The sequence below is a fragment of the Oreochromis aureus genome, linkage group 18 (assembly GCF_013358895.1).
Source record: "Oreochromis aureus strain Israel breed Guangdong linkage group 18, ZZ_aureus, whole genome shotgun sequence".
NCBI lineage: Eukaryota > Metazoa > Chordata > Actinopteri > Cichliformes > Cichlidae > Oreochromis > Oreochromis aureus.
This window is the reverse complement of record NC_052959.1, coordinates 20,940,166-20,963,108: the sequence shown is the minus strand read 5'-3', so window position 1 is coordinate 20,963,108 and position 22,943 is coordinate 20,940,166. Positions and strand designations below refer to the sequence as shown.

The 22,943-nt window shown below is 38.6% G+C and overlaps 1 protein-coding gene and 1 long non-coding RNA gene across 4 annotated transcripts in view; one reads left to right on the top strand and one right to left on the bottom strand.

Annotated features, from left to right (window-relative positions):
- The window catches only part of pde1cb (phosphodiesterase 1C, calmodulin-dependent b), a 105,906-nt gene that overhangs the window by 27,801 nt on the left and 55,162 nt on the right, over window positions 1–22,943 (top strand). Inside the window, exons 1-5 of one of the 3 annotated variants that reach the window (XM_039602106.1) lie at window positions 4,097–4,143; window positions 4,776–4,941; window positions 14,131–14,233; window positions 14,879–14,956; window positions 20,648–20,674. In XM_039602106.1, coding sequence (XP_039458040.1) covers window positions 4,857–4,941; window positions 14,131–14,233; window positions 14,879–14,956; window positions 20,648–20,674 — 293 coding nt within the window. In that variant the 5' untranslated portion in view covers window positions 4,097–4,143; window positions 4,776–4,856. Of the gene's footprint in view, window positions 1–4,095; window positions 4,144–4,775; window positions 4,942–13,252; window positions 14,234–14,878; window positions 14,957–20,647; window positions 20,675–22,943 lie in introns of those variants that run through there. The other 2 variants (XM_039602105.1, XM_031757231.2) reach the window with 2 other exon arrangements.
- On the bottom strand, window positions 1,083–1,746 carry LOC120434295. The gene is made up of 2 exons (XR_005609044.1): window positions 1,449–1,746; window positions 1,083–1,292 (listed from the first exon to the last, which is right to left on the bottom strand). It is a non-coding gene; the product is annotated as an uncharacterized LOC120434295 (long non-coding RNA).

Genomic DNA, 22,943 nt, shown 5'->3' with positions numbered 1-22,943 from the left:
CAAGATTTGAGGTTCTTTAACAAACACAAATGAAACTCGGTAGTCAGCTGATGATGACAAAATTAGAAATGCAGTCACTGAAACACTAATTGAAGGTTGTTAAAACAGTGTAGATGATAGTAATTACTGTAACAGAATATAAAAGATTTTTCCTGCTGCTTTTTCAGGGTAACGAACTAATGAAACTTAAATTACGTGAATTAGTCTTAATTTTAAGGCAACTGTGAGTTTGTGGTGTACCAGTTGCATTGGTTAACTTGTAAGATACTCTTCCATCTCATGTTATTAGCAGGTGAAAGGTCACTTTCATTCTCATATTGTTGACAAATGCTCTAATAATGCGACATCCTTCCTCAGGATTCTGGAGTGTGGACGTTAACAGGTTCTGTACCCGAGTCTTAAACATGACCCTGGTGTTTTTTTTTCCTTATGTAGGTCAGATAGTGGGTCAATGACTTTCGGTGCTTCATAATATTGGCAGGGATGCAATTTGTCAGCAACTAAGATACCATCAAACATCTGTGCAGTTCTTCTGATAGGAAACTTTACTCATTGTGTACAAATGTAGTTTTTGAATTGTAGCTGGACTAACTGTAGTGAAGAAGTAAACTCCAATACAATCAGACTATTAATGGCTTCGTAATGAGTTGTGTCAATGTTACATGATGACCCTCTATGCCACCTCCACAGTAATGTAATAACGTAACCTCTAACTTCCTTCTTTTACTGTGGAACTTTTGCAGTACAGCTAATTACATTGGGAACATTTAAAATTTGACTTACAGACCACATCTCAAAGGCATAAAATAATTTCTTGTTAAAACCCAGGACACTGCAGTCCCTTAAGTCTGCGTATATGTGCTCCATTAGCCATGTAATTGGGCAACAGATCTTCTAGTTATAGGGGTACTCTTCTATTAGTGGGACAAACCACTGTTTTTATTGCTGTAAGTCAAACCAACAGGGGGCAATAAATAGATTCAAATTCATTAACAGAGATGAAAGATAGAATCACAGTAACTTTTTTGTTATACTTATGTTCATATAAAAAAATTAATACAACCTTCTGATTAGGCCTTGAATAATATATGGTTTTTTTATTTTTTATTTATCTGTCATGATTAGTTAAAAGCGCTGTGCTGCCCTCACGACACATGACCATGTGAAGCTAGACAGCCAGCGAACAAAATAGCCGATATCTTCCACACAAGGCTTGCTTTTCTTGCTTTTAATGAAGATCCTTTAAAGCCTTTCCTCTCTCAAGGCTTCTCCTTGCTATTTCTTATTTGTAACTGAAACATACAGAATATGAAAATAAATTGCTAGCTAATACACATCTTAATGACAAACTTAATGATTAGCCTAGCTTAACACGTGCGTTACATTAGCATCACAGTTACTCCATGTAAACACATATACAAGTTATTTCTGAACACATTAATACTCACAAAGACGAACGTTTCCCAAGGTACAAGCGTGTAGAGCACTTTTAGCGTGTACATGAGCTTATTCACAGTTTTAATACTGCCGAAGCACTTTTCACAACATTAACGGAGAAAATACGTCAAAGATAGGTGAATGATCAGAGCGCTCCCTCGCTCCCATTTCCGCACATACAATACAAAGATCGCTTGTGATAACGATGTCTCACTCTGAGCAAATTTCAAACACACACATCTTAACTGTTTTTAGCATGAATTACTTATAATATTTCTTAACTTTGAACTTATTTATCACCTTTTTTACGTAACTTAATCAGATTATGCACTAACTACTGACTTTTGACCAAAAGGCATAACAAGCGCCTTGTAGCAACACCTTTTGGGCCACCAGGTTGTGAAGTTGAGCTCCCTGCAGTTTTAGTATGGAGTCTGCTAGCTCTACATGTCTGTGGTGAGAAGTGTTTTTAAGATATTAATAAATATCATATTCCACTTTGATTATCTTGTATCTGGTTTTAAATGTTAGTATGTGATTAATAAAGGATATGGAGTTTCTCCATTTGTAATTACTCATTATATGAACAGAAATCTAGTTTTAAGTGTTTGCAAGCTCTTTTTAAAGACCGTTGAAGATCTGCTGGAGTGGGATGTAAGCAATGTTTTATAAATTTGTAACTGTTTTGTTTTATAAATGTTTTATCCGTGGTTCTTAAAGAAACCAATTTAAAAATTGGGCCTACAAAAGCAGAATTGTTCTGACAATATACAAAATAACAAAAAATAAACCGAAATGCCTGAGAACTCACTGATGGACCTACAGTCATTCATAAAGCATGATGGCTGCTACTGTAAATATTTTTCAGCTTTCCAAATGAGCAGTTCTCTTAGTGAAAAGCTTTACCTAATGAGTTAAATTCACATTGATGCACTTAACGAACTCACAGAACTGCGGTGTTACAAAATAACTGTGCTGGAGAGCAGCCAGAGTTATTGATTGTGGTGAAGTGTTGGTGGACCTGAGCTGGGTTGAGCTGCAACATTCACACTGCCTGAATTTGAGAGACTGTTTAGTTGGTGAACACCCTAGAGCCCTTCTCTTACAGCTTTAGTCCTGCTGATAACAAAATGTAGCAACATGTAAATTTATGCCAAATACAAAATAATTAACTTGTTGTTGTTTCATTTCATTTATACTGTGGTGATAATTTGGAAATTACTTAAACAAGTTGTAGTTGTGGGCCAGCTTGCTGGTGAGGTGGTTACCACTGTTGCCTCAGAGCAAGAAGATCCTGGCTGTTAATCCTTCCATACCCTCCTGAGTTAATGAATACATCACATGACCCCTTATGAGGCTTGGTCAGCAGCTTGCTGCCATGTTTATGTGATGACATGAATGAATTTAACATTGCTGTTAAATTCCTGTCAACTTACACTCACTGGCCACCTCATTAGGTACACATTGCTGACACTGGGTTGGACGCCTTTTTGCCTTTAGAACTGCGTTTATTAATGTTTATGGTACAGAAAAAGGTGCGGGAAACATTCCTCAGAGATTTTGGCCCATATCAACTTGATAGCCTCACACAGTTGCTCCTTTGTTGGGTGCATATGCATTATGTGAATTCAGGCTGTAGCGTTTAAAGGATACTCAGCTGGTACTAAACGGCCCAGAATGTGCCAAGAAGTATCCCCACATCATTACACCACCAGCAGCAGCCTTAACCACATACAAGGCAGGATGGATCCATGCTTTCATGTTGTTTACACCCAATTCTGACCCTACAATCCAAATGTCACACCAGAAATCAAGACTCATCAAACCAGGGAATGTTTTGTCAATCTTCCCAAGTTTTACTGAGCTCATGTGAAACTCAGTTTTCTGTACTTGGCTGACAACAGTGGCACTCTGTGTGATCTTCTGGTTCTGTAGCTCATCTGCTTCAAGATTTGGCGTATTGTGTGTTCTAGGAGCTTTTCTGCATACCTTGGTTGTTACAAGTGGTTATTTGAGTTATTATTGTCTTCTTACCAGCTTGGAGCAGTCTTGTCATTCTCCTTTGACCTCTATCATAAGCAAGGTATTTCCACCCAGAGTACTGCTGCACCCTGGATGTTTTCTCTTTTAAGACCAAGCGCTATAAACCCTGCAGATGGAGGTGTGGGAAGATTCCAGTAAATCAGCAGTATCTGATCACCAGCAACCATGTCACATTCAAAGTCACTTAAATTCTTCTCACTTCTGATGCTCACTTTGATCTCCAGCAGGTCATCTTGAACTTGCCTACGTGATTAAAAGAAGTTGCTGCTATGTCGTTTGCTGATCAGATATCTGCCTTAACAGGCAGTTGAACATGTATAGCTAAGGATGTAGCTAATGAGTGTGTTCTTCACTACCATACTGTGCAAATATGTTTAAGGGACTGTTGAAATTCCAGCTGGGCAAAAGTACAGAGATAGCAACAGCAAATACATGAAAGCATTAAGTCAAACACCTTTTCACCACAAACACAATATAAAAAATAATGTACTACAGATACTGTGTGTACTAAACATCTTAATCAAAAAGTTTTGCTAAAGAGGTTTCAAATTATCATTCTTGATGCACCACTTTAATATTTGTTGAATTATTTATTTAATCGTTTTTTCCTTCTAGTGGCAAATGAAGAAGACAGCTCAGCAAGACCTCAGGCCAGTTTTGCACGTAAGTATCACCATTGTTATACTTCACTGTTATTCAGCTCATCACACTTCCATCCATCCAAGTTTTTGAGATATTTAAAAAGAGTTCTGACCAACTCAACAAAATGGATATGAGAAAGTGCTGAAAGTCTGTTTCGAAATATTTGCAACCATACTTCATATTTCTTTGTTTTTTTTATGACAACAGATTTTCATAGGAAGTCTTTTCTACAGAGATAATTTAGAGACAGTTTGCCTTGACCAGAAAGTAAAAAAAAATGGGTTAAAAAGTGTTTTGTAAATAATAGTGACTTAAACTGAAGATATGTAATAATATGTTATAATATATTTGCAGTAATAGATGTCTTCATGCAAATGTGTGGATGTAGGAGTGGTTAATTAGCTGAAAAAGACCTATAACTGGGAAAGAAAGTTGCCTCCTCTCCTCTTAAGTAAGCGCACTGGCACTAACGACAATCATCCACATGAGGGCAGTATTACAGAGGCGCTGAAATCTGTCACTCCCTTTCAGTGAAATGTACTCCAGCAGCCAATGCTTCAATATTTTTTTGTGAAACAACACCTTGAAACAAATTAACGGTTTATTCACTGTATGAAATGACTGTGACACCAGCAGGCTTTTGTTTTATTTAGGCTCAAAGTCCCAGAGTGCTTTGTGGAATGCCATCACTGCAGGGATGGGGATCAAAGGCAAAGAGCAGAAGCCCCCCCTGAATGACCCACGGAGTCCTGAAGAGATTCTGGCCGATGATCTTCCTGCAGCAGATGAACCAGATGCCACAGAGAAAACTGCCATCAGGTTTGCTGCTGTCAGAAATATCCCAGTAATGATGCCAAAACAAGTAATCCTCATTATATGTTAATTATCATGAAATGCATCCTGTGTGGTGCTACAGTGGGACATCAGCAGCCCTGTTCAGCTCATTATCTTACAATGTGGCATAGCTCACCATCAGGCATTGCTCTGTATTTTGTATTTGTTTTCTGTTTTTGGATCAGAATGAACTTGAGCAGGCGATATATTAAAGTTGAACCTCTTCAGGTTTGTTTTTTTTAATGAAGAAGATAATCTCCTGTCTGACATTTAGCTGATGCACACACATACGCATGCACACTCACATTTACTCTGTTAATTGCTATATATGGCTGCTGACCTCGAGGGACTTGGGCGTGATTGATTCCACCTTGATAACAAGGACTTCAAACTACCATTAACATAATTTGTTGTCACTTTTAGAATATTGCATGTCTTTTAACACCTGATTCCAATTAACCTTGATGGCCCTGGAGACTGCAATATGTCTCAGGTGGCAATAAGTAAGCATTTGTCAGAGGATACTAAAAGTGCACTTTAGTACTTGATAACAAGATTTTAATAGTACAGAAAGTAGACAGGGAGTTATGGCCAGATGATTTTCACTTGTTTTCCCGATATTTTTGTCTAGCAAGTCCTCACAGAGATCACAATTTTACAGTGCTCAGTTTGTGACTTCTCAAATCCCATCCAAGTGTTGTTTTCGGGTTTTCCTTCGTTTCCAGTCTGCAGTAACAAATGCTTCCTCTCCAGCTCTTCTCTATGTTATCTCAAATTACAGTGTCGTTGTTCTCTGCCAGTCTCCCCTGGAACACAGATCCCTTTTCCAGAGGAGGGTGGTGACAAGGAGAAAGTGCTTTTCCACTTGACTGGACATAGGCTAGTCCTTTAGTTAAAACCTATAGCTCAGATTAGAAAAAAAAAAACACTGGGTGAGCTGAAAGCACTCCTACCTTCCGTAGAGGAAGCAGTTCATTTGTCATTTAGCCATAGCTTTAGCCTCAGTCAGAGTGGGGGAACAATTGCCAAGCATGAGGCTGTTCATCCTTGGCTGAGGATGAACAGTTTGCCTATTTTTTTCAAGAACTGGCAAGGGAATGATTCTTTTCAATGGCGCTAACAGTTTAAAACAAATAAAATATGCTAGGAATTACTCCAGTCTTTTTTTTGTATTTTTACTAAAATGTGTTGGCTGGTGAAATAGTGATAGCAGGTGATGAATGTTAGCTGTGGAAAAGTGCAATGTTATGCTTACAATGATTTATACTGTTCAATGATTACCTTTGTCCTGATCCCACTGAAAGTCAGGGGACGCCACGCCAACTGTGGTTAATACAGGCCAAAACTGCAGGGAGTCACAGGGATGTACATCTTAAATGACAACTAGCCAGATTATGGCACAGGGTGATTAAATGACACTGGAACTAGCAGTAATCCATGAAATGATGTAACTACAGTGTCACCTCCAAGGCCGGTGCTGGCCGTTATCCTCCTGATAATTAGATTTTTTGGAGAATAGAGTGAGATCACATGATGTTTAGCGGGAAGGATTGGAGATCCTTAAAACATACTGACTGTCATAAACTGGACTCAGGTGAATATAATTAAATTATTTTCCAGTCAATCCCACAGTTACTTGATTACCTGATTTTCCCTTTTTCAAGCTGAAAGGTTGCCTGGTGCTTACGTTGCTGCTGCTTGCAACTGGTTTAGGATTACAGTTTACACACACACACACACACACACTGGGAGGACTAAAACACAATATGGAGCCATTAGTATATAAACGCACGGTGACTCATCTGTTCGGCTGGTGCCACGCTGTTTCTTCTGTTCATTAGGGAAACCATAGTCTTTTAAAGCACTGGCTACCTATTGAATAGATAATAGTTTGCATTCATGCAGAAGGGGAAACCTGTGATTTTTATGCAGAATCAAATTGTTTTGTCCTTTTTTTTTGATCCTTCAGAATTTGCCATGTCAGAAGATGACAGATTGCCATTGCATTCATTTTCCTAATTGCTGGAACTTGATATATGCAACACAAACACGATATTAGTGTGCAGGAGTTTCTGAACCATCATTTTGATCAGCACTTACTCTCTATCTGAATCAATGGTTTCATTAATTGATTGACTTTTTTTCTTTTCAAAATTACTGCTTTGAAAGCCAAATCTTTAAAGAGATGAGTATGATACAAAAAAGCCATTAGGATTATTTCGTTATCGTCCCATAGGAGGAAGAGTGAAAGATTTTGGGAAGAGGTTGTTATTCATTAGCTAGAATTGTCTTTTTATTAGAAACCAATTTCCATTGTATTCCAATCTTATTCCACTAATGGTCCTTTGAGATTTAGTGCTAGATTTATAACTGTGCTTTGTTTTTGTTTTTTTTTTGTTTGTTTTTTTACTGAACCCCCTTTTTTGACAGTCCTTATGGATAGGTAGTGACTGACAGGAATGCACTAAAAATTCATGTTAAGTCTATGTTTCACCAAATGAAGGCACTTTCAAAAACAGCAGAAAAAATGATAAATAGAGGGTAGTGAAAATGATTACAAAGGTGGGTAGATGCTTAACAAATGGTGAGAAAAACAGAATCAGCACAGACAAACATTCAATAAATGTACACATGCAGCCAAAACCTAGACAGACATTCTTCTGAGGTCCTCAGTGGGATTTGGCTACTGCTTAATTGGATGCTGTTTGCTGCTGTGAACATTGCACAGCTGATTAAGGTGGCTGTCTTCATCGTGCCATCCAACAGTTTCTGAGGCTGACCCTTCCACTGGCTGCAGCCACAGGTTCGCAGTCCCCCGCTGACATCCTCCCTGCAGCAACAAGCTCCATCACTAGCCTTACTAGCGGGTTAATGAGGCTCTGCTGGGCAAAGTCACTGCTGCGTGGCACATATTTCTGGATATTATACAGCTTGATATGGAGTATAGTTTTATGTGTAGCAGGGAGAAAAGTAAAACTTTAAAATATGCAGAACGCAGAGTGGTGCAGCGTCGTCCAAAGTCTGAATCTTTACTGTCTACAGCCGTTTTCTTTCTTCTTAGATATAGATCATTAGATGCATTAGGGTGACTTGCAGGAAGTAGTCATAATGTATTAATTTTAGAAAATTAAAATGTTAATGGGATAGAAAGATACTGCATTTTACTTTAGGATGAAATAGGTGCATAAATCCCCAAAATAAAGTTAACCAAATGTAAAGTTTTTTAATTATTTGCATTTGCACAATAAGGGTAAAAATGTGTGTCTGCATTGCCTTCCACTGTAGTAATTAAATAAAATGACATTTGGAAATAGACTAAAAATTCTGCAGAGACGATTTCTATGGTTCTCCCCATTCCCTTAGCTCATTCCCTTTAACCTCACTCAGTAATAGTGTCTTCTCTCTGCCCGCATAACAGCTTTTAAATACACTGTGCATTATAATCACCCATTACATGAGTACTCCTCTCTTTAGGCTCTGCCACTGCTTTACATCAATCTTCTTGCTGGATTAATGTATTAATAGGATCAGAGCCTTTACAGACTGGAAGGCACTAAGGGGGCCGGTGAAGTATTTTGTCCACGTAGCATAAATTTCCTGCAGCATTTGTCACTTTAAGCTGTTATTTACAGTAAGTGCAACATTTCCTTAGCTTTAACCCTGCGCAGTAAATCACCATCTATCATAGACTTTTTATATTAGAGGCATAACAACAGAGGTGTGATGGGGGAAAAAAAGAACCACACATATCAACAAGATTGCCTGCCCTCATAAAAACTTTAAAACTTTAATTTAAATTAATTTTTAAAGCATTAATTTGGATTTTATTACATAGTAACCATGATTTTACCCCTGTCTGACAATAATATTACCCACCATAAGTTTTCTCTCACTGCTTGAGGTTTATGGAAGATATTTTAATTTTTAGATAAATACCAAAATGCTTGACATGACAATTAGAAATAAAAAAAACATTAATACAATTGTTTCAGAGACATTTTATGGTACATAATAAATAAGAGATAATAATTTTTAAAGACTGATATTCATAAAATTACAGTGTTGTGCAAGAGTCCCACATTTCTCTATATTTTGCTTCCAAGGATCCAGAATAAAAGATTCTTCAAAGTTTTTTTTGCACATTTTTCTGCTGTTTCATTTATTTTCAGTCCAGTCTTTGCACTTCACCATTTTTAGAATATCTTGATTTGTTAGGTCACTTAATGTTGATCTATGAATCAGTCAAGCATTAAAAAGCCACCTAAACCAAGGCAGGAACCAGTGTTCTGGTTGTGGTAGATCTCTAGCCACTTTTTTATGAGCAGCCTCTCACGAAAACATATTTTGTCCTCATTTCTCTGTGAAAAATGCAAACAAACAACGTATAGATGGATGACACAGATTGACAGGCACAACATTGTATTTTTTGCACCAAAAAGGAGGTTAGGAGGGAGGTATATTTAATTGGCAATAGCTGCCAATGCACTAAAAGCATACATGGATCACTGTCAGGAGCACTGTCAGTCATGGACTGGCCTCCCCAAAGCCTGGACATCCCACTGTTAAGTAGTGGAGTAGCAATAAGCAAAACATGTTTAAATTGAATGAGTTTAAGTAATACTTTTGATTTTGAAAATGACTGAAATTACCTAAAAATAGTCAATACTATTTTTAGTACAGTGCACACACAAGTCTGGAGGGATCTGCACTTGTAAGCTGCATTTAGCTCTCTGAGAGGTTAAACAGTCTGTATTTAGTTTGTAGTTGTCTCTCAAACAGATTAATGCCCTGTTAACCCCTCCAGTTACCATAGTTATCTCCAACTAATGAGCTTACACAACCTCCTGTTCTCTGTCTGTTCAGTGTGGATGGCAGGTTAAAGATTTAAACAAGGGCTACTGAGGACAAGCTGAGAATTTAGCAAGTCAACGTAACAGAATTTCAGATGTGAAATGTTTAAAATAGAGGTTTCCAGACACTTTCAAATCCTCTTGTAAACACCTTAAATAATATGTATGTGTAACAAAAATTGTTAATTACTATTATGGAATTTACCACTGAAGGCTATTGTTATGCAGAGTATCGAGAGAGAGAGTCATCCTCTGGGACCATGAATATCTGTACAAAAAAGGCCCAAAGAGTGAATAGAATGACGCGACAGCAGAAAAGTTTTTTGCCCCAGTTAGATCCTTTAGAGAGGCACAAAAAACCCCAGATTAAGCTGCCGTAACCAGCTGGACTTTTTCAACCACACATGCGGAAGAGAGGCCTGTTCTTGTGTAAACTGCTTTTACATTATGCGAGCTTGACCACATTAATCCTTAACCCTGGGTTTCTCTTCAGATGTTCCGTCACCTCTGACCTATCAGAATCAGTTGTGGGGATGGAGAAATAGGAAATTTCTTGTCTGAAATAATTCTCAACCCCCATCCTTTTGCAAATAAATATAGATTTACAGCTGGGTGTCCTCAATTTCTCCCACCCATCTCTGTATCTACAGTACTTCCAATACAAAACCAGAAATGAAGCAGTGATGCGTAATCATATTTTGTGATTCATGATCTCCACCAAAACGTGGTCATTACTGCAAAGGCGCCTGCTATTTTGATGCATAGATATCCTTATCGACTTGCCCAGAAATTTAAATGAGATTTGAATTTTTCATGTACCTCCAAATGGCCAGAGCTGTTAATGTCTTGATTTCGATGTGTGAGCTTTAAGAAGACTCAAGCACTGTGACAAGGAAGTTGTAGCAGAGTGTAATATTCAGCAGATCCTTGCAAATAATTCATTTTTGTAAGACAGGATTCATTGGAATTCCTTTTTATGGCAAACAGCTTTTGTAATTGTAATTATCAGGGACTTTCAGTATTTAGTTTCATTATGTGAAGGACCATCATCGCTTTTTTGCTTTTGTTGGTTCATCATATTTGTTTTACCCTGTTACACATGACACATTTTGCTTGTTATGTGCGTTTGTGCATCTTTGCTCACCCTGTTAAATACTCTCAATTTTATAGTCAAATTCGCTGGCAACAGTGGCACAGAGTATGACTCAGCAGCAAGCAAAAGAATTCCTAATACTTCATCACATACTCATCATTGTTGTATCGCGTTCTCCTGCAATTCAGTGGCACAAACTCGGCACATTACTACAGTGCTTTTTTGCTGGAAGGTGTTTCATTCATCAGGTGGCAATGTAATTAAAGTGTTGTCTGAGATTCTTTTGGTGCAAAGGCTGGAGGCTACTTAACCAGGCTGCATTCTTTATCATAGCATTTCATAAATCACTGAGCGTTTTTCTAGTCAGTGTGAGTTGCTATAAATATTTTCTCCTTAAACTTCTAGTAACGGTAAAATAATTTGTCAATAATTAACCAAAGCTACAACAAGTTGTCAGGTAATTAAATGTGACTGAGCGATCCAAAGATAGTTTATGCCAAAGGGAGGTTTGTTGTTATAAACATCTCTCGGAGATAATTAGAGATGATTCAATGCTTACTTGTTTACTTCCCATGCCTACATTTATTGCTAGTGCTTGAAACAGTCTGTCGTTTATGTTCTAAGGTCAGGTTTGGGTCTGCAGTATGTCTAACCTTAAATAAGTGTTGTAGGTAGCCTATCCATCAAATTGTTGGCACCCTTGACATGAATTAGTTTGTACGATATGGCATCTAACCGTGTCTGAAGGAGAAAGTGTTATAGCAGCTCTGAACAGCCACATTTCAAGGTAACCTGAAAGGCTAGAAAGCACTTTCGACCTGTTTCCTCAATCGTATTCATACTGTTGGACTTTGCTACATATAAAACTGAGAGTAGTCACAGGAGACTAATTTGCCAAATGACTGTGTGAGAAAAGGCTGCACATCTTGCCCTTCGCTGCATAAAGTGGATGTTGATTCTGAGATTTTATTGCATTATTGAAAAGGTGTAGGGGGTTCAATGTTCAGACACCTTAACCATGATTTGATTGCTATCAGCACAATATTTCCAGCAGTTTCCATGTACAGCTATCATGGAATGCTATAATAATAATAATGATAGCTGTAATTCTTACCCAAATTGTTCACAATTGTCAAAATTGTTCTACTGAGTGTGTTTTAAATGGAAATTTGACCCTTAGCAAGGAAAGGAAAGTTCAAAATCTCTCCACACATTTTCTGATTTTCACAAGCTTCTCACCAAGAGTCACAGATTTATTTACCTTCTCTGCAACACACTTGATTCTTGGGTGCAGTGACTGCTGCACAGTTTAAATGGACCAGCTCCTTTAAATCATTGTTTTTGATGGAATCTTTGTGTTCCTGGTGCAGTATGACACCACACATACAGACTACACGGTGCATCCAATCCCTGGGGTGCAAATCTGTGAACCAGAAGCAGTCACAAGTGAAGTTGTCATTGTAGTTTCTGCTCAAGTTAACCTGCCATCTCTGGATGTGGCTTGATATCTCCTGGGGGCAGCATACCTTCACAGACAGGTAGAAAAACAGTCATAAAGAATGGTGTGAAGAAAGGCAGCCAGGAAAGGAAAGAAACTGAAAGGAAAGAAAAAACAGATGCATAAACGCACCTTTGAAGAGGACATCAGCACGTTCGTGGCACTCAGGCAAACCTCTCTCTTCTGTCCTCATGGAGGACGCATCTCACCAGATGAAAGAAAGAGCCCCTTTGAGGTGGCGCCCCGGCATTATCCCTACATCCTGCATCAAGTAATTGAAAGACCTTAGAGTATGGTAAGGGGCTCGGGGGAGCAGGTAAGGGGGGGTGAGTCATCCAAGCAATCTTCCAGTTGGACTTGGAAAAGGATAAATAAATGAAACCTAAGAAAATAACTAATATGCTTCACTAGTTGTTAAGCAAGCACGAAAAGTTTAGTATGCTTGTGTAGAATATATTTCCAGCACACAATGCACCATGCAGGTTTAAAATAGACTATCCAGCACTAAGGACTTACTACTTACAATTACAGACATAGCTTTTTATTATATATATGTAGGATACCACACTATATATGCACAAGTCTGTGTAGAACGATGGGTATGTGTCTCATAAAGTTATGACAGTATTACACTTATTGCTGGCTTGGCTGACATTTCTGCCCACAAGGGCTTGGCAGAGAGCACTGTGGTATTTAGATGCTGTAGGGTGTTTTGTTAGAGAAAGCAAGAAAAATAAACAAAGGGAATAATATTCCATGTTTGAAATTGCTCCATTTTTAGGGGGCTGAATGTGGGGCGGTCCTGAATGTGCTCGATGGATCAAAGTAATCTCTGTCAAATCAGTGTCAGCACACTCTCTGCATGCTATTTAATCCCTCTTGGCATGGCATCTAATATGTTGTACTAAACATGCATTATCTACATTTCAGCTGTCATAAATCTGCCATATTTTTAGTGAATGAGTTAAATGTTGAGCAACTGCATTTGTAAATTAGACGCTTACAAAAAGATAATGCTGTGTCACTGTTTTGACATTTCAAAAGAAAATGTCCTCTTGCAAGTATTTTTCTTTTTTTAAACCAGCAAATTCTGCACAGGAATTCACCGCACTTGCGCTTTCGTCTTCTCCTAAAGTCTTTTTTCCTTTTCTTCACGTCTGTCCCCACTCATTTTTCTTCCTCACTCCCTCCAGTTTTCCAGTAGATGAAACAGAACATGGTTTCTCATTATCAGCCAGACTCCTCCCTCTCTTTGACTGGTGCTCTTTTCCCCTCCCTCCCTCATGTGCGGAGGGCTCGGCAGTGAGCGTTAATCCCGGATTGCGCTGCCCTGCCGTCTGCATCCCGTTGTTGCTGGGAGAGCATGGCACGGCTCCAGGACCCCTGCGCTGACACAAGAGAGAAGTGAATGAGTAACAGAGAAAGAGAGGGAGAGAGGAAAGAGGTACAGTTGGACTGCTTCATGACTACCACAGCTGCTTGAGTGTTATTTAGTTTCAGTCACACACTCTCTATCACATAACTAGAGGGAAAAGAGAGAAACAGGAGGGATGGCAGCCGGTTTGTCGCAGCTGTGGGAACTACTGTAAGAGAGGAAACCTCGGTCACATCCCGGGTTCCAACACATCGCAGCACTTCTCTTCTTTGCGTTGCATCTTCCTCACTGTTCACATTTGACAGGGATTAAACTTTTTTTTTTTGATCTGTTGTTGGCAAATCCGTAACTCCGTCAGACATGGAGTCTCCCACCAAAGAGATTGAGGAGTTTGAAAGCACGGCCCTGAAGTACCTCCAGCCAGAACAGATAGAGAAGATTTGGCTCCGGCTCCGGGGACTGTGAGTATATCCACTTTTATTCTTTTCAACAAGTGTGTGAAGCAGCAATGTGCATGCTTCAGCGTGTTTGAATGAGGCATTTTGATGTTTAGAAGTGAGTTGATCTGCAATCGTGTGAATTATTCACATTTTTGACAAAAAAAAGAGGCGCAGTTTCTGTAGCCTTTATTATGGTTGTTATAATAAAAGCATGACTATCACACTCATTTCTTTTATAGTTTCAGTTGTGTTGTGTGTATGTCAGTTTATGGGAGACAGAACCCAGAGTGAAAATGTAAAATAGAAAGAAAAACATAGAGGGAGTGTGTGTATGTAATTACTCAGGCCAAACATAACCATACATTTCCAAATGGTTTGTTTGCCTAACTGAACAGGAAGGAAGAAGAACATCGGTGTTGCTCACTCTTGAGCAAGAAAATCTTTACTCTTCTCAACTTTTCATTATGTTTTCACTGTCTCATCAGATGTGCAATAAACACCTGCTGCCCATGCAGACTTGTGCAGCAAGTCTGTACATTTAAACATCAGTGGCTAAAAGAGTGTATTTTTCAGATACTGAGCGTTATGGGGTTCATTCTTTTTTCTTTTAACATTTCACAAACCTTCAAAACGTCTCATCTCTTATTTCTGCTGGTTTCTTTAAAGATCCTTACTTACTTTGTCACATTCGCCACCAATCAACACCTCTATGACCTTTCTCCCTGTGAGGAAAGCACTTTATATGTAAGTTGAAGTGTGAAATGTTCTTTTATCCATTTTCAGTTCACATCATTCCTACTCAGCAGGGGGAGGAGACAGCACTGTTGCTAGGAGGGTTGGGCTATGAAGGATATCTTTAATGCTGCTGCTCGAGGTCTCAATGAAATACATTTCCCTCCTGCACATAAAGGCAGCAGTTAGAGTTCCTGTAACTCTAATACCAAATATTTTTTGTTACTTTTTATTTGCCAGTATTTAATTATATAGCTCCGTGATTATGCATTGTTTATCTCTCCTGTGTTAAAAGCTTGATGTTCCACCACCATCCTCTGCCACATTTAGTTTCCTTGGATGACTTCATTGTCTCTTCAATTTGCTCACCGTCATAACCATCTGTCTTTTTGGGTAATTGATGGATAGTGAGTCAGATGAATGTAACGGGAGCTCAGGCCTTTTTTTCCCCCTTCCTTCGTTTTCTTTTTCTTTTTTTAAAGGGCTACACAGCAGTTTGCTGGGTGCTCTGAGGGCTCCTGTAGTGTGTCAGAGATCATATTAGCTTTTAATCTCACAAAAAGCCTCTGTCTAAAAAGAGTGAGCCCCCAACTGACAGGCAGCACCCACAGATGTTGACACAGACTCACAAAATAAACTCACAGAGTATATTTTCTGTGCTTAATTGCATTGAGGTGTTTGAGATTGCGAAAAGATGACTGTGCATGTGTTCAAGTGGGTGATATAGATTGTGGATGTGTTTGAGTCCACTTGGGGATATTTACTATAGGTGCTGCTAGCTTACCCTAGATTTGTTTGTCAGCTGTGTGATTTGTATGTGAGTTTGCTGGTTGACACAGCACAGTTTCTGGCACAGTGTACTCCACAGAGTGTACCAAACATTTGTGGATTGACAGAGCATATGTTTTGGACAGTTATCTCTATGCTCAGTCTTCAATGATGCGGTGTACACCGTGGTTAGCAGCCTGTAATAGATGGCCCTTATTTTTATATGTAATATATCAGTGAGTGGATTCCAGTGTATTTGTATTGATAAATTAGCTTACTTAGGCAGACCTAATCTGTCTCCCATTGATTAATAGAAATGAATTATTTAATTAGTTGGTAAACAGTTCATAAAAAAGTGCTTGCTTGAGGAGAGGGCAGTATTATGCCCTCAAATTATGATAATCATAGCAATCCAATAACAGTCATAAACAATAACATAGATCCCAAGTACATGTAAGAAAATGTGCACTTTACCCGAAGTGCACTGGAGCACACTGGAGAGACAAAAAGAAAGCCCCTAAAATGGTTTTGCAGGTGCTGTCCACAGATCATTGCTCTCTCCTCATCCCTCCTGACTGATTTTTCTCCAGTTTTTGTTTTTGCTAGTATCTGTCACTACTGGTAGCGCACACGGTACCTGGAGCTCATTCAAAATACATAACTAGTCAGTAGTCTTACTTCTCCAGGATATCACATCCATATGTGCTGTCACGTTGGTGTTGTCCTGAAAGTTTACTTTGTCTCTCAGCGGAGTCTCAAAAGTGTTGAGGAGGCACCAGGAGATGGGCTATTAAAAAAAAGTATATCTGCTAGTTTGTGTAAAGAGGATCAGGAGGTCTCCTGGAAGAGCCCTTCAAAATGACCTGAAGATTCTTGAGAAACAGACTCCTTCAGGGTGGCATGAGGGTGTCCTTCAGTTGGACCTCTGATCACAGCCCATCAGAAATGTGCACATGAGTAGTCCACTTGAGAAAGGGCAGTGCTCCTCCTGTTATACAGAGTCACCAATACCAGCCCTGGTGCTGGGTTGATGCATGTCTAAGCCCTGTCCAGCTGTCCTTCAGTAAATCACAATTAGTGCTTTTTGCAATGGCTTGCAAGAAGGTTTGCTGGACCTGTACAATTTGAATAGGGTGCAGGTATTATCTCATGCTACTAGTAGTGACAAGGACGCACCCAAAACAAAAACAAGAAAAAAAGCATAAGGAGAAGGACAGAGCAAAAGTCTTTGGTCACTACCTGAAAAACCATCCCCAGTTTTTCAGTTGTCTTGTTGATGCCTTTCCAGGCACTTGGGTTTGCACCAAAGCAAGTGAAATTGATTCACAATGATTTAAGCTTGGTTACTAGAAAGACTGATATCTGTGAAGTTGAAGTGACTCTGTGTTAAACTGTGATGATCAAGTGTTTGTTGAATTATTTTGAGCAGTGTGTTTTGCTTGTTATAGTTAAAAATACTTAACCAATTGTAAAATGATTAGTGAGACGATTAGTACTTAAATGATTAGAGCAAATATTTATCATCCCATGTGTTGAATTCAGTTGTGGGATTGCCTAGTGCTGTTATCTTCAGTCAAAGTAATTGAGAAGGGCTAATATTACTGTAATGTTATAACTTTATTGTAAGCCTAATCATCCAGTATTTACGGTGCTTCCTTGGGAGGTTTATCGACTAGAGGGTTTGGGGAAGATGTGATGCCACTGGCAGGCGACCAAATAAAACAAGTCTTTATATTAATTAAAATTGCAGAGCTCTGGGGGTATGTATGTTAATGTAAGTAAATAAATAGAAAATTTATTTTTTGTGCGAACTGAAATGAAATATCGCTTCAATACTTTTTGGTAACCACAAATTATTTAATGTGTCCAAAAATATTGCAATATTTACCAGAACTTCCTCAGCTCTAGCTCTGCACCTGCTATAAAACATGACATTCATTCTTATCCATTTCTTATGGTGTTATAAGATAGGCTAATACGTAGACTAACTAAATGAATAAAAATATATACTCATATTATTTGTCTACTAGCTGACTAATGCACAGACAAAAATTATGTGCATAAGATATTTATGGTATATGGTAATATCACGACAAATAATTGTGTGGACTTATACTGTATTAGCTAAAAAATCTGCAAATAAACTATAAAGTATAAAATAAATATAAACTATAAAATACATTATAACTAATGATATAGTAACAGGCCACCACCTGGTGAAGCCAACAGAACCACATAATCTGCCAGCAGAGATGGGATTCTGAGACTGCCCAAGTTGAAGCCTTCCACCACTCGGCTACACCTAGAAATTCTGTCCAAAAAATTTAGGAACAGAATTGGTGACAAAGGGCAGCTGTGGCAGAGTCTGACACCCACCAGGAATGAGTCTCACCCATTGCCAGCTAAGCAGACCAAGCTCTCCCAATGGTTCTGTAAGGATCAAATGGCTCGTAGCAATGGGCCAGGCACCCCATACTCCTGCGCCTCCCGCAGAACAGTCCTAGGGACACGGTCAAATGCCTTCTCCAAGTCCACAAAACACATGTAGACTCATTCGGCAAACTCCCATGCACCCTCACGTATCCCCCGAGAGGGTAAAGAACTGGTCCAGTGTTCCATGACTGGGACGAAAACCGCATTGTTCCTCCTGTACCTGATGTTTGACAAACAGACGGACTCTCCTTTCCTGCACCCTGGCGTAGACCTTCCCAGGTAGGCTGACGAGTGTGTTCCCCCTATAGTAGGAGCACACGCTCTGGTCCCCCTTCTTAAAGATGGGAACCACCAACCCACATCCACCCCAGAGGCCCTGCCACCAAAGAGTTTAACTGCCTCAGTGACTTCACCCCCAGTGATAGACGAGTCATCCCCCTTACCCCCCATGGAAGTATCATGTTTAGTTTATTTTAAGGTTACATTTACTATAATGTTTAACCTTTATAATTGTGATAATTCCTAGAATTCTCTGACCCATCCTCACTTCTTGTCCACATCTAATTAGAATTCATTAGAAGACCCATGCACCAAAAGAGGGTAAAAGGGCAAAACCTGTGACCTAAGATTAGAAAAAAGAAATAATGCATTATTAGTTCTGCTTTTGCCTCCTGGCTTTCCCTGTAGTTACTTAATGTAGTATTGATCTGTCTTTTAAGTCTCATCAATATAATTCCCCTAAAACTATTTATTTAGTCTTTCTTTGTATTGTTTACCCTGTTAAACCGTGGCACTTCATTTTGTTTTCATTTCAATGGCTTCATCAACCCTAAATGATTTATTCATTCTTCCTTTCCCACTAATTTCAAGGGAGCTCTCAACATTTCTTTACGGGGATTAACTTCCTTAGCTTGCAGTTTTGCACTGAGCTCTAAAAGATTGATACAGAAAGCAACAGAGGAGCAAATCAAGCTAAGTGCTGTGAATTGTGCCTGACTAGAATTTAAATAGATGTCTGTAGTCAAACAGTTTATGCCTCCCCCCACTTTGCTGTCATGAGTGCTGTAAGTGTGTGTGAGTGAGTGTGTGTATGACCTCAGCTTTTAGAGCCATGCTGTTATCACTTCATGGAGGTGTGGGTGTGTTTTAGGGCCAAACGTAAGTGATAGTACAATAGGTGTGTTAATGTATCTGTGTAGGTTTCCCAATGTTTGTACGTGTGTGTAGAAGTAAGGTTGGTGGGATCGAGTGGAGTTTGAATGCCGTGTATGTGTGTGTGTCTTTTTGCATATTGGTATGCCTCTCTTAAATCCCTTTTCTGCATAAGTGATTGTAAGCATTTGCATTCTTACTTCACGTTACTGTAACAGTAGACTCAAAAAAGTAGACTAAAGCTCTTCACTTATTTACATGTAACTGTTATAATGTACCCATTTGATCCAGTATCAGTGAAAAAGTTTCTTATTTTAATGAGTCACTATTGTGTTCTAATCGTACTGCGCTCTTACTTTTTATGTTGTTAGTCAAGTGTTAGGAATTAGACCCACTGAACATGTGCTAAATTGCCCATTTCATCTCAATAAATGCCTTCTTTGCATGAGCAGGCTTGCATTTGTGAGATTTGATCATTTACACTATTGATGTGCCTCAATTCTAGTAAGCCATGAAGTTGATGATGCAATTTGCCATTAAGTTTATATACAGATCAGTGATGAATTAAAAGAAAAAAAAAAAAACTAAACTAAATGAATTGTTTTAGCAAGCTGTTGGGCCACCATATGCACATTAAAGACTTTTTAATACACCTTAGTATCGATTCTCTGCCTCTGGAACTCCACTGGAGAGAGCAACACATTCCTTATTTGGCATTTTGATGATTGCAGTGGAGAGCAATGTCGCTCCAAAGTCTCCCTTATGTGTTCAGTCGAGATCTGGTAAATGCAAAGGTCATAGCACATGATTGTACCCTCAAAATAGGGACATTGCCATCCTGGAAGAAATCACTCCCATCAGGACTGAAATATTTCTTCCTAGGATAAAGCTGATCACTTTAAAACAACTTTGTGTTGATTTGCCGTGACCTTATCCTCTAAGGAGAAACGTGGAGCCTTACCATTTGAGCAAAATGCTCAGTAAAGCATAACAGAGCCATCTTATTTCTTCACAATAGGGTTCCTGAACCCTGGAGATTTTTCCTTTAAATTTGATAACTGATCTGTATTATTTTGGATTCTCAGTTTTACTTCATATTCATTAAAATAAGCATTATAATGGGTAAATGTGTAGTTCTTTCCTTTGTTAAAAAAAAAGCAGATTGTGCTTGGTTCATATGACAGGGCTGCATCTTTTATTAAATTTTCAGCACAAGAAAGATAGCGATAGCTCAATCATTTGTGTATTCTTTATAGTGTAATGTTCAGCTGGTTTTTGCATGACCCCAATGTCCTTTCGTCCTGTCTTTCCGAAGCCTCATTCTCCTCGTGTTTGTTCTTTCTCTGGCAGGCGCAAGTACAAGAAGACATCCCAGAGGTAAGACTTGCTGCTGGGACTGGACCTCCACCTTTTCCCCTGTGCCTACCCATCTCTCCTTCATATTTTACCCCCTCTACTTTCTGCCTGTCTTCTTTTCATTTCCTACTATCTGCATCACTGGACCTTAGGAAATAACTTTTTTATTAATATTATTATTATTATTAATTATTCATTGTTGCTTTCAGTGCAAAAACACTTTTGCAGTATTGTTATGAATGCCTAATTTAAATAAAGGTTGTTATTATTATTATGATTAGTATCTTATTATTATTGTTATTATTATCCCCCCTGTTCACCACCTTAAATCCCGAGAGCCACATATAGTACCTAAACAAGTAAAGCACACCTTGCCACACTTGCGGGCATTCACAGATACTCTTCCTTTTAGTCTCTCTTTCCCTCTTGGGTTGATTCAAGTGTCAACTGAGTAGAATGGATAGAAATCAGGGCGACACAGTTTACCATAGAACACGCACACAACTTGAAAGCCTGACAGATAACTCAATGTTATCTTCATTTTTATTAAACTTTCATTTGTTTTCTTCTGTTGGAGATGCTCAGGGGAAATCAGGCTCTGCATTAAGTGAGACTTGAATGCATTTATTTACAAGAGTGAAAGCGGGGATTAATTAATGTCGCTAGATAAATGGGTAATGTAGGTTTAAGTGTCATTTATTACAGATGTTACTGCATTGAACATTAAATGGGTGTCATGTGTTTTTTTCAGTTATTTATCTGGTTATTTTTTTTCTGGTGTGACAGACATGTTTTATTGCTTGGTGACCCAAAAGGTCTAAAACTAAAAGGCTTTATACATACCTTCAAAAATGTGCTTAGCAATCCAAAGTGCCACACAATCAAACGGTAAGGTTCTTAGTGAGTGAAATTTGTACCTGATGTATTGTTTGAGACAATCTTCCTACATTGTTTATTAAAGAGTAATGTCTTTTCTCAAAATAAACAATATACCTTGTTGAGTGAAAAAATATTTTTATTGAAGTTTTAGACAAGAAATTGTTTTTTTCAGCATCTACAGTATATGTGTAAAAAATCAGCATTCTCACTAAGATTTGTGCTCTCTTTTTAAAATTGTGCTCTAATATTCATTTACACTCACCGGCCTCTTCATTAGTTATACCTCGCTAGCACCAGGTTGGACTCCATTTGGCTTCAGAACCACCTTAATACTTTATGGCACAGACTGTGCATTCCTATCAGCTTGAAGCACTCCGACCATTCCCCTCTCAACTTTGGCACCAACAAGTCATTTTCTCCCAGAGAACTGCCACTCGCAGGATTTCTCTTTTTCAGACCATCTATGAACCCTAGAGATGGTTGTATGGGAAAATCCCAGTAGATCAGCAGTTATACTCAGACCAGCCTGTCTTGCATCAGCAATCGTGTCATGTTAGGTCACTAAAATCGCCTTTCTTCCTCATTCTAATAATAAACTACAGCAGGTTGTCTAGACGATGTCTACATGATTAAAGGCATTGAGTTGGCAATTAGATATTTATACTTACAAGCAGTTGATGGCAGGTAAGTGTACATGTTTTGTATATGACCTATATAACACAACAACATCATTGCCAAATATTTCCAGCTTACTTATTTAAGTTTAAACCTTATACTTAAAATTCACAGATGTGGGAATTTCTCAACTGCAAATTATTCTGTCCAAAACCAACAATGTGTTAAGCCATGTCCACATAAAAAGCAAGCTGCTTTTCACCAGCTTCTTTAAAACTGACATTTGGTTACTAGGGGAATGTTTTAGGCTCTGGTTGCATTATATGTCAGCCAGTGTTATCTTTCGCTCCGTTCGGTACTTGCTTTTATCACTTGCTTCAAAATTGAGACTAGGTACCTCACCATTTTGTGTCAGCAGTGGGGTTTTTTTTGTGTTGCCTGTCATCACTACGGTGGCATTTCATAGAGTCTCTGGTGGCTAAATAGCTGCTAATCTCTTCCTGTGTGTATGCTGGTATAGACTTTCTCGCAACACTATCTAACTTTCCTGGTCCTCAGGCTCGGCCCATTATTTTTTTTATTGAAAAATAAGAAAAACAGAAGTTAAAAAAAACCAAACATTAAGACAATTTCCTTCATACCGCTAAAGTGCATTCTTACATGGAATACAGTGCTTCTTTTTCCACCTACTTTTCCACCATTTGCACAAATTGTGATCAGTAGTAAACAAGAAAATTGTAAACACTCCACAAAATGAATTTCAAAACATTTTTTTTGCTGAAGCCTGTTTCATGGC